Below are 12825 nucleotides of genomic sequence, written 5' to 3'. Positions count from 1 at the left end.
ATCCTAAGGCTGCGTGGGCCCCAGTCCTGGCTTCTTGAATGACTAGGTGTTGGACATTGGGAAAGTTAATTTGCATCTCTTTCTTCTCTTAAGTAAAAAATGAATCATACTAGTATCTACCCATAGAGTCACTATGAAGATTGTGAGTTATTCTAAGTCAGTAAGAAACAGTGACAGGTGCATAAAATTTTGTAGTTACATATTAGTTGCCACTGCAGTCATTTGGGATTATTACTACTATTTTCACCATTACATCACAGTATCTCGAATTGAAATGCTGAGGTCTGAGAACCAATTGTTTAGTCTTTTTTGTTTTGATGGAGATCTGTGTGTCTCTAGATGCTTGGGGGAACTTTTCTTTAGTCTTGTATTTCAACGTATTATCAGTTTGTGCTTAATTTTGAGTCTCATCATTGGTTTTGCCAGGAGCCCACTATGTTCTTTATACTCTGTAAACTCAGTGCTCCATTTATTTCAAAGAAATTTTCTTTAGGTATGTCTTTGATTATTGTTCTGTTCCACATATTTGATGTCTTCTCCCCAAACACTTCCAATCCTTAGTGTGAATGTCCATCCACTATTTTCTGTGATATTCTCCTTCTTGTTCTTTTTTATCTCTTCATGGCAACTCCAAACTCTTATTTAGGGGAAACTTATAAAATGTTTTCTTTTGCATAAGACATCAAAAATTATTGACTGTATGTTAGGCTAGGGCACAGAGACTAATTCTGGTAGGCATGTTTTGGTAAATTAGTGCTATGTCTACTTGTGTCTTCTGCTCAGGGACCTCATGAGTCCATGCCATGGAAGGAGAAGGTGGGGTCTCTGGTTGACAAGACACAGGTTAGAGTCAGTGAACATATGCACATAGAAACCCTACAGTTCCTGGTGGAGACTTTAGATACTTTTCTAATTAGAACTGTAGAACCATCTTTCATTCTAAAGATGAAAACATTGAGAGTCTCAAAGATTGAGTGGTCTGTCCAGGGTCACAGAGCTGGTTAGTGGAAAGGCAGGTCAAAGAAGGATTTGGACCCTGATCTCCAGCTAGTCTCCCTTTTTCTTTTTGATCCTTAATTCATTATTGTATGAAACAGTGTTGCGCGCCAGTCAGTAGAATATCTAACAAGCATGATGCTTTGAGCATCCATTATGTGCCCTGTGGTCGTACAGCTGAGTAGTTATGAAGCAGAATTAAAAAGAAAAATGGGCCCGGTTTGATTAAAAGTAAAAGGAAAGATGTTCTAATCAGGAAAACTGGCATGTGCAAAAGTGTGGAGGTGGGAATAATAAAGTAGTATGAGGGTATGTGTGTATGTTGGTGGGTAGAATGGAGTGGGGGCATTCTTGCAGACTCTTCATGGGTCAGTCAATAGTGATGCAGTTAGGTGATCAGATAGGGGGCAGCGGGTGGTGGAAAGCATCAGAGGCCAGGTTATATCCACCTTAAATGTGTCGAGGGTCACTTTACGTCCTAGCAACATTCAGGTTTTCTCCAAAGGTTTGATTTCTGTCTGGAGCAGACAATGCATACGTACAAAGCTTGCTCTCTAGCTATTTGAAGCACTTTTGCTGTCTGTAGGAATTTCTGGGGAGCCAAATTGTTACAAGTGCTCACAGCGGGGAAAAAGAAAGATAGAATTGGTCTAGAGATTGCTGCCTGAGGACAAGACAGAATTATATTAAGGGGTCACCTCACCACCTACGTGTTGAAGGAGAGCCTTGGCAGGTCCAGGGCAGTTGCTGCCCAGGACTTACGTGTGGGTGGCTCACAGAGTCTTGTCCTTGAAGTGCTTTGATGCCTGGTTGGAAGGGGCCAGTGCAGTCTCCAAGTTCAGCTCCCGGAAGGCCAGACTTTGTCCCTCTGGATTTGGTTCCAGACTTTGTCAGCAGAGAGTGTCACCAAATGTGAAAAACTTATTCCTAGCTATACAGTTGATGGTTCAGGATCAAGTAGATGGGGTTCGTGGTTTCATATGTGAAAAGCCTCATGGATGAGAACTGGTGTGTCCTGAAAAATAATAGGAATTCAAGCATCTGATGATGTTGATAGAATTATTTGGAGATAAACGATATGTGATTAGAGGCTCCTTCCTCCAGGTATTCTGGGGTTCATCTCTCGGTAAAATTTAGTGGCATTCTTCCCACCTGCTGGGCCACAGGCAAGCCATATTTTTGTTTCTTTATTTTCCTTAAACTTTTTAAAAACACATCATTGACATATAGCACAATACTGGAAGTGCAGTTTGATGAGTTATACAACCCTAGTCAAGATACAGAAATTTTTATTACCTTAGAAAGTTTTCTCAAGTTCCCTTCCAGGCAGTCACCTCAACCAGAGGGAACACTATTCTTATTATTTAATTACCCAAATCAGTCTGCAGTGCATTTCAACACTCCAGAAAGTTCTTTTATGCCTTATCCCAGTGAGTACCTGCTCCCACAGGTATGTAATTTATCACCATAGGTCAATGTTGCCTCTCCTTGAACTTTTCATATAAATGGAATCGTTATGCGTTCTTCTTTTCTCCTCCTTTTGCCTAACATAATTTTGGGATTCACTCATGCTGTGTGTCAGTAGTTCCTTTTTCCTTGCTGTACGGTATTCTGCTGTACGGATGCACATCATTTGGTTGATCCAGAAGCACGCACCTGGGCTCCTCCAGTTTCCTCCTCCTCCTCAGCTTCTGAATTACCTTCTTATTACTTCTCTTTCCGGCAGTCCTCGAAGGAAAGCTAGAATTTGAGCTTCTGGCAGCCAGGATTGTGTCTGTTGTGTTTACCACTGAATCCTCAGCGCTCCGAACAGCATGTGACCGATAGCAGGTGTTCAGTGTTTGTAGGATGAGTGGATTAAGAGTGTTCTGAGCACCTAGTTTTAATTGCTTACCACTCTGAGCCTGTATGGTATCTTCCCAAACAACTCAGATCGACAGGACCCCCAAGACATTCTCTCTTTGCTTGCAAATATAACATGAATTTAAGGCCCAAGGGTTGTGAGCTTTGTCTCTGCAAGAGCTTCCCTCTGCACCAGGTTAGGTCCCTTCGTAGACCTCATTAACTGTCTCTACCACCCCCATCATGACCTTTCCCTTCCACTTTATTGGCATTGCTGCTTTAATTGACTGCCTTATGCTCTCGTTCCATGGGTCCGGAGAGCCTGCATTTCTCTCTACCACTAAAGTCCCCATACCCAGCACTCTGTCTGGCACATGAGAAGCAGAGAGTACATACTGGTTGGGGTTTCTTTCACAGAGAGTTCTGTAAGGTTGTTCATCTCAAGACCATGACCTTGAGAAGAGAAGGATGCATTTGAAAACAAAGCCTCTGTTATACAATGCATGATTGTGTGCCCCCTGCCCTTTCCAAATTCACATGTTGAAGCCCTAACCCCTGATGTGTTGGTATTAGGAAGGTGGAGGTCTTTGGGAGGTGATTAGGTTTAGATGAAGTCATGTAGGTAGAGCTCCCATTATGGGATTTGTGCCTTTGTAAGAGGAGGAAGAGACCAGCTCCTCTCCCTCTCCCTCTCCCTGTCCCTCTCACTCCACCATGGAAGGGCATAACAAGGAGATAATCTGCAAACCAAGAAGAGGGGTTCTCACCAGGAACTGAGTTATCTGGTACCTTGACCTTGGTCTTCGTAGCCTCCAGAGCTCTAAGAAATAAAGGCCTATTGTTTAAGCCACCCAGCCTTTGGTATTTTGTTATAGCAACACAAACTACTAAGGCAGCCTTCGTAGAAGATTTCTAGTTAGGATATAGCATCTCATGGGTAGGGTCATGTCTTCATCCATAAAATATTTTAGCCCAAATGTTGAATCTATTAATGTGTTAGGTGGGTCATGGCCATGAGGGACTTAGACATTTACTTCACATTATCCCATGGAAATCTTAGAATGTTTATTTTCACCCAGATGTTTGGGACGCTGGGAGCCTAGAAGCACTAGATCTGTGAAGTTTACACCAAGTTCCATTTCCTTACTGATTGTATTCCTGGCTTTAGCCCCTGCAACAAAGGGTGGCTTCAGGGTCTCAAAGAAGTGTAAAGTATTATGGGCATGTGGTGCATAAGCAGGATCTCTGTGCTTTTCCTTTATTCTCAGCATAGCCTCTTCAGGGGTTCATGTATAGGCTTCAGAAGTGTTCATGAATTCCTGAAATGGTGGGTATATGTGCATTTTCCTGGGAAAAGAGTCTGAAATTTCTCACCAGATCTTTGCAAGGGCCTATGTATCCTCAAAAGTTAAAAACTACTTGCATAGACTCCCTTGAAAGATCCTTCTGGTTAATTGCTTAAACATCTGAAGTACGAGAAGAAAAAGGGAGGAGCAGGAATTCTGCTAGGGCCCAGAGTTCTAATGTTCTGCCCCCACCTTCTAGTAAACAGACCCTCTCTGGCCTTGGTTCCCTTTCTGATGACTCCAGTTGTTGGATTAGATGGCCTCATATTTCTTGCATTGTGTACTTGAGCAGTTCGTCTCAGAGAGAACTGATAAACCTGATGTTTCTGTTCATTTAAAAAAAGAGAGGTGCTTACAAAAAAAATAGTGTGTCTCATATCCCTACTTCTCTTTGAACCACTCATACATGTGACTTATAAAGAATCCAAAGTCTATAAAGAACTAATCAAACTCAACACTGAAAAATAATCCAGTGAAGAAATGGGCAGAAGACACCAACAGACACTTTTCCAAAGAAGATATCCAGATGGCCAACAGACATGAAAAGATTACTCACCATCACTTATCATCAGGGAAATACAAATCACAACCACAATGAGATACCACCTCACACCTGTCAGAATGACTAAAATTAACAACACAGGCAACAACAGATGTTGGTGAGGATCCAGAGAAAGGGGAACATTTTTGTACTGTTGGTGGGAATGCAAACTGGTGCAGCCACTCTGGAAAACAGTATGGAGGTTCCTCAAAAAATTAAAAGTAGAACTACCCTATGACCCTGCAATCCTACTACTAGTTATTTATCCAAAGAATACAAAAATGCTGATTCAAAGGGGCACATGCACCCCAATGTTTATAGCAGCACCATCGACAATAGCCAAAGTGTGGAAAGAGCCCAAATGTCTACTGACTGATGAATGGATAAAGAAGATGTGGTGTACACACACACACACACACACACACACACACACACACACATACACATAGTGGAATATTACTCAGTGGTCAAAAGAATGAAATCTTGCCATTTGCAACAACATGGATGGAACTAGAGTGTATTACGCTAAGTGAAATAAGTCAGAGAAGGATAGATAACATAGGACTTCACTCATATGTGGAATTTAAGAAGCAAAACATGAATATAAGGGTAATGGAAGGAAAAATAAGATAAAAACAGAGATGGAGGCAAACCATAAGAGACTCTTAAATACAGAGAACAAACTGAGGATTGCTGGAGGGGAGGTGGGTGGGGGGTGGGCTAAATGGGTGATGGACGTTAAGGAGGGCACTTGTTGGGATGAGCACTGGGTTTTATATGTAAGTGATGAATCACTAAATTCTACTCCTGAAACTATTACTACACTATATGTTAACTAACTTCCATTTAAATTTTAAAAAAGAACCCCAATTATAACTGAATTACTAACAAAAGAGGAAATAAAATAATAATCTGATGGCTGTTTTAGAACCAGGTACAGGAAGCACTGTGATGTACTTCAAGGGGACAGAGGGAGAGATAATTGTATTGGCTGGTCTGCAGAGGGACATGTGTACTAGTAAGTCATTTGAGATGGAGACATCTATTTACTCGAGGGAAAGTTTGTTACTATATTGTACCTACCACCAGAAATAAGTGAAAAGAGACTAAACATTTGGAAAGATTGATACTTTCTTTCTGGTGGTCAGCAATTTACTGCTAATGCCTGAAACAGAGCAAAGACCATGGAAGAAAGTCGATTGGCCCAAGCCCCAAAGTATTGAAGTCTGCTGCTCTTAATTCTGTCCAGGGCCAGTCTGTGAATAATTATATTAAGGAGTTGAGCAGAGTTATCACAGAGCTACAAAATAGCACCCTTGGGGCCCCACTGTAGACTGATGGGGACTCTGGAGAGTTGACAATGATGATCAAAAGGTCTATATATTTAAAATACACAAAGGATGAGCTCAGAAATTATCTGCCTGCCAACTTAACTTCTCTACCTGGAACAAATTATCAAAAAATCAATTTGCAAACACCTTTGAGATAACAAGGCCTTGAGTAATAACCTTCATGGCTTTGTAAAGAAAAGCATCTAGCTTGACTAATCTGCTTAATTTCCTTCTCTGACCAAATGGCAGGCTATAATAGAGGCAATCTGAAGTTGTCCCTTAAGATTTGCTTCAAATCACACTGAGAAAATATTGTCCACCTCTGTTTCATAGCAATTATTCTGTCTCTGGAGAATCTTTGTGGGTAGGTGATTAATTAGAAAGCAAACACTGAATGAGTCTGATCTATCCCGAAGCTCTCACCTGAGTTCCAGATGGAAACCTGTACCTGCCTTACCCACCTGAATAGCCCAGAGGCCCTCCAAAAGTTTTGATCACATCTGCATTATACTCCACTCCCAGACGCTCCCCCACCCACTGACTCTTCACTTCCTAATTCTACTCCAAGAATCATTAATTTGTTCATATCCATTGACAGATCCCATTTCTGGCAATTGGTTCCAAGAAAATATGAGACCAGAAAAATTGGAGTCATTTGCACAAAGATGTTCATTGCAGCATTATTTACTGTAGCAAAACTTGGCACAACTCACGTGCCCAAGAATTGGAGATTAGTTAGTGTGATTGCCTGATAGATTGTTCTGTAGCTATTAAAGACTGTGATGGCAAGATCCATGTTGTCAGCAAAGTCTTTAGAATCTAAGAAGTGAGGGAAGAAAAACATTGGGTCTTTATGTTACTGTAGCTGTATGAACAAGGATTAAAAATATGAATAGAAATTGTAATGGAACATGGAGAAATAAAAATGGCTGTTATATTGAGTGGTAGGTAAGGGGACTTATTTTCTCTTTATTGTTACTTTCTTTTTTTTACATTTTTTTCAGTGTTTGTTTGTTTTTGAGAGACAGAGACAGAGCATGAGTGGGGCAGGGGCAGAGAGAGAGAGAGACAGAATCCGAAACAGGCTCCAGGCTCTGAGCTGTCTACACAGAGCCCGAACCCACGAACCGTGAGATATGACCTGAGCTGAGGTTGGACGCTTAACCGACTGAGCCACCCAGGCGCCCCTATTGTTATTTTCTTTATTGCTTTGCCACTGCTATTTTTTGCTCCAAATAAAAATAACAAACATAACCAGTTTGAGTTCTAGAAAATGGGTGTCTATAACAAACAGCTTTCCAAAGGAATAGCTGGTCTGGGAAGGCATAGAGATGTGGGTTCCATCCTACCTTACCTGCTTCATGATCTTGGTTAGGTGACCCAATCACTTGGATTCTTTGTTTGTTTGTTTTTAATCCATCAAAATGGAGGTGATTGTGTCCCAAGATTTGCACAAAGTAGTGCATGTGATATTTCTTGGTAAATAAGAAATACAAAGTTAATGTTAATTTCAGCAGCTACGCCAATGGGCTAAGAATTGCCAGAAAGACCTACCATAAGTGCTTGTTGAAATTATAGTTTATTTAACCGAAGAAATAGAACTTAGTGGAAGAGGAACAACCCATACAGGATGCAAGATAACTCTGCATTGACTTTTCCCTTGACCCTTGATTCCTACAGAGGACACTGTGCCTGTGACATCCTCCTTACTGGAGGAAACCTGCTAGAGTTGAAAAGAAGCTGAATTTTTCCTTTGCCATCATCTTTTTGCTACTTTGGCTCATAGCACTATTTGGGGGAGAACTTCCACTAGGAATCCATGTGTTGCTATGAAAGAAATGGTTACAAACCTCAGACTCTCCTGGGTTTTGAACCAAATTCCACTTCAGTAAGGGCATGTTCTCATTTGAGGACGGAAAACAGAATATTAACCCAGGCAGCTTTGCTGTGTTCCAGAAAAACCATTTATTCACAATTACCTTCTTTCTTTACTTTATTTAAATGGAGATATGGTCGTGTGGTAGAAGAAATACCAATTCAGGTATTTACATTAAAAAAAATCATAGAAATTAAGGTAGGATGTGAATGGAGTCATGAAAGGGATTTGGGCTCCTGTAAGTGGCTCACTCTGGAATTCTGTTCTTGTCCTTATATGCTTGGATTCTTCTCCGTAAACCATTCGGGTCTGACATCCTTTGCTGATTGCTTGTCTTCCAGAGCCTCCCACACCCATCGCCCCCCCAGAGCTGCTGGCCGTAGGGGCCACATACCTGTGGATCAAACCGAATGCCAACTCTATCATCGGGGATGGCCCCATCATCCTGAAGGAGGTGGAGTACCGCACCACCACGGGCACCTGGGCCGAGACCCACATAGTTGACTCTCCCAACTATAAGCTATGGCATCTGGACCCTGATGTGGAGTATGAGATCCGGGTGCTGCTCACACGACCGGGGGAGGGAGGCACGGGACCACCAGGGCCTCCTCTCACCACCAGAACCAAGTGTGCAGGTAAGAGCTTCCTTCTTGACTCTGCTTCGAGAGGTCGGGCAGTTGCCCTGAGTGATCCTTCTATTGGCATTCTGCGACAGTCATTCCTAGACTTCTTTGATGTGACTGTGCTTCCTGTTGTGGAAAGCAACAGTCAGGGCTTTGGTCTTGCCTTCGAGGCCCTCCTGGCTCTGGTGATGACTGGGACCCATAGAGCCACCTGACTCCAGCCGTGTCCTGGAGCGTTCCTGGTTCTGACACTGGTTGTGTGCCTCCAGGGATTCCTGGTGCCACTGTAAGTCTGAGGCTTCCTAGTGCTCGAAGTGTCTCTCAGGGCTCCTGGCTCTGAAAGTGTGCCTTGTCACGGCCTCATTTGGACTACACCTCTGTGTGCTTCTGATTCTTGTTAGCTATCTCAGGTGCTTGTGATGTTAACTTTGTCCCTGAGGATTCCTTGCCTAGGCCTGTGACCCTAATGAGCTCTTGGTTTTGACACTTTGCCTGAGGGTTCCTGGTTCTATTTACGTCTCTGAAAGGTTCCTGATGCCAACTTTGTCTTGAGTACCTCCTGGCTCTGAAAGTGCCTCTCAGTGGATTCTGGAACTGCTTTAGTCCTTGAGAGCTTTCTGGCTCTGTATCCCTCAGGCCCTCCTGGTTCCAACCGAACAGTCTAGGTTGGGACTGTCCCTTCATGGGTCCTCTGGATTCTATATCCCTCCAAGCTCCTGGCTCAGTATACCCCAGGGGACTTGTGCCTCCCCCAGTTTCTCTGAGGTTTTTGGTTTGTCGCTTAAGAATTTGGTGGCTGGGACTGTGTCTGAGAAGGTTCTTTTGAACCAACTGTATCCTATCCCCAGGAACTCCAGGCTTCTATGGTGTTTCTAATAAGGGATATTGGCTAGGATTTTATCCCTGACTGTATTCCTGAGATGTTACAGCTCTGAATGTAACTCAAGAAGTTAAAAGAACTCAGTGTGGTTTTTTCCCCCTTTAACCATTTGATGTAAGTACTTTTATCTCACATATATATGAAGGAATAGAGACTCTATATTTTAAAACCTTTTGTCCAAAGTCGTAGAATTAACCAGTGGCACCGTCAGGATTTGCACTCAGGTTCTTCTGACTCTAATGCCACTGATCATTGGTCACCCCAATGAAAAGATAGAGAAGTCTGTGCCATTGGCATGGAATACAGTGCCGGGGTTCTGCCAGGGGGGACCAGGGAAGCAGCAGCATGAGCCATTGGATTCCAAGGGAGGAAGAGTCACTGATGGGTTCCGGGTGGGGAGAGAAGGACCCATCGGCACAACGACCCCCATGGAAGAAAAAAACAAAATACAATTAGTTCTATAATGCGACATACGCGTCCCTGAAAATCACTGTAGTATGGAAAGTTATGCGATAAAGACTATCAGGGTTATGGGGGAAAATGGGATTAGGGTACTTCGCTCATTCTTCATCAATGACACATTAAAAAAAAAGAGGAAAATAGTAAAACTGGTCACACAGTTCACACCTGTCAGTGGCTTAGGATATGCATAAATACTGCAGTACATAGAGTGTGTTTCCTTGCAGAGAGACCCCGGGTTTGCTTTTGAAGCAGGTTGCAGCCTGTGAGCTGGGGTGGTGATGAAGAGGGCTTTCTGAACGTGATGGAAAGTCATGACACCAGCTGTGGGTGCCTGGGGCTCACAGCCCGTGCTGTGAACAGAGGCAGCAGGTCAATGTTTGAGGGGGGTACGTTCTCTGTACTCGCGCGTGGCTCAGTGGAGCTGAGTGCAGTTTTCTGCTTCAATAGTGTTTCTATGTGCAGACTCACACATAACAAATGTGACATTCGTGCTATGCTCAGATTGTCCCCTAATAGGTCAATCATGTTGGAACACATGTGAGTTGTCAGAACAAGAGCTGTAGCAGAACTGACTGTAATCACTCTTACGTACCTCAGTAGTGCATCTGGGTGGTCTATAACCCAAGGTTAGTGAGGATGCCCATTGCTTGGGAGTATTCCTTTGGATGTTGTCGGACTATTATAATAAATAGAAATGCCATTTTCTTGATTATTTTCAAAAGCGGGCCTTTCGCAAAATTCCTTATTGAAACCTGATTACGAAACCTACTACTTTAAAAGGACATAAGATTATGTTATTAAACCAGGTAATACCTTATCTCAGCTTTGCAATTCAATATTCATCCATAAAAGTAATTGATTTGATCCTACCAATGAGACTTTTCTTTTTCCACAGGGTAAATCTAAGAGTTTCCAGGGTTTTTGATCTTTATAAATGATACTGAAAGTCCTTTAGCAGCCCCTCTGGACGTATTTGCTGATGATCATATAATACATTTTGAAATTCAATCGGAAGATGATCATCTCAATAAAAATTTACAATCTATTGCAAACTGTTGCCACGACTGTGTAATGGATTTTGCATGTTGAAAACACAATTGTCTGACTATCACTATAAAAATTATGAGTTGAAATGCTGTTTGTGGTTTTATATTTCAAAAAATGGTGGTGTTTAAGTAAGTTACAGCTAAAATCTTGAATAACCCACATTTTACAAAATGTGTCATCAAGAACATAATCTTCTTTCCCACATTGCCACTGATGGTAGAATATTCTTTGCCTCATAATTAATTTTTAAGAGGATTCCAGGGCTGGTATCCATTTGTGGAAGCTGTTTATTGGGGTTGGTAGTGTGGGTCCCCCCCCCCTTCCTTTTTCTATTATTAATCGCACTGGAAATGTACTCATTATTTTGCAAGACAGAAAATGAGAGAATGTGGAGTGTGGAAGGTATAATTTCTGCCCAGAGGAATTTACAGACTATGTTAAGATTCCAGCAAAACAGCAAAAAGGGTAAAACATAAACATAAAGTCGAATATTGAAATAGCATACTTCAGGGAGAAAAACCAGGTCGGTGGGGAAAGGCAGTGCTCTTAAAATGGTCTGGCACACTGGTTCACAGAGTTTAGTCCCTGGACCATCAGCATCACCTGGGAACTTGTTAGAAATGCATATTCTCAGGCCTCAGCCCTGACCTAATGATGCAGAAATTCTGGGAGTGGAGCCCAGAAATCTATGCTTTAAGGAGCCCTCTGAGTGATGCTGAGGCATACCCACATTGAGGAATCACTGATACGCTGTGCCACACCTACGTGCCACTTTGGTGGTGTGCCCACTATGTTGCTTGGTCCTTGAGGCAGCTCTGAGAGGTAAATGGGAGGAAGGCTAAGGTACAGCATCATCAGCCCAAGACTACAAATCAATTCAGTGCTTAGAGCTAAGTCTCTTGGCTCAAGGAATTCCCCATCACATGCTTTGATGGGGTTTCCTGTCTACATGTCCTCTTGAGGGTGGGTTTGCGTGGTAGGGAGACTGGCAACTATGGAGACCAGCTGCATGGTCTAGTCAGTCCACGGAGGCTGTAGGCCTTTTCTGCAAACATCTACTGAGCTCCTTCCCCGGGCCAAGCTCTGTTCTAGGCATTGGTGGCAAAGGCTTAAAGCAGGCGCTCAGGCTAAAGCATGGGTGTAGCTCAGGAAGATACCTGGGGGACAATTCAGCAAGGGCAGGTGTGGATGTATTCCGGGTCTGCTAGGTCTGACAGGCCACTTGCCGGGTATATCCTTGGTGCATCAGGAACGGGGTCACACCTTTACAGGTGGACATTTTCAAGAGTTTGGCTGCAAAGCACCATCCTAGCTCAATAGTCTCGAGTTCAGAGCAAGACTGTTAGCCAGTGATGCCAGAACCTGGACAGACTATCACACAGGGAATGTAGGGGTGAGAGAAGAGGGCCAAAGATGATACTCTATGGCTTCTGGTTTGGATGGCTGGGAGGTGAGTGGTGGAACTGTTGGGCGAGATGCAAGACACAATAGATGGGTTAGGGACGAGAGAATGAGTTGAGGTTTGCATATGTTGTGTTTGAGATAAAGATGCATAGCAGGTGATGGCATATGGAAGCCTGGAGCCCAGGAGGGACCAGCAGGGTACCCCTTCATCTTTCCTGAGAACTACCTGATTGCATCTGCATTTTAGAATCAAAGGGACTCCTTAGTACCAATGAAAGCAGTCTAATTTTCTTTCTTCATACTATTCCCTTGAGATGCCCCATTCATTTATTTTTTTCATTCATCGTTTTGTTCTTTTGCTCTCTTTAATCATCTGCCATCCTTCCTGAGATACAGGCGTGAGGTGCATATGTGATAATTTACATCAGAGTTCTTTGAAAAGCTCCAAATACTCTTTAGATGCCTGTAATAAAATGA

General features: G+C 42.8%; 1 protein-coding gene across 12 annotated transcripts in view; it reads left to right on the top strand.

Moving 5' to 3' along the window:
• Positions 1-12825, top strand: part of PTPRT (protein tyrosine phosphatase receptor type T) — a 1077107-nt gene that overhangs the window by 456088 nt on the left and 608194 nt on the right. For all 12 annotated transcript variants that reach the window (XM_060618029.3, XM_060617982.3, XM_060618020.3 and 9 more), the window contains exon 7: positions 8274-8567. In XM_060618029.3, coding sequence (XP_060474012.1) covers positions 8274-8567 — 294 coding nt within the window. The remainder of the gene's footprint in view (positions 1-8273; positions 8568-12825) is intronic.

The sequence above is a fragment of the Panthera onca genome, chromosome A3 (genome assembly GCF_046562875.1).
Source record: "Panthera onca isolate mPanOnc1 chromosome A3, mPanOnc1 haplotype 2, whole genome shotgun sequence".
NCBI classification, from domain to species: domain Eukaryota; kingdom Metazoa; phylum Chordata; class Mammalia; order Carnivora; family Felidae; genus Panthera; species Panthera onca.
This window is presented reverse-complemented; position numbering and strand designations above follow the sequence as displayed.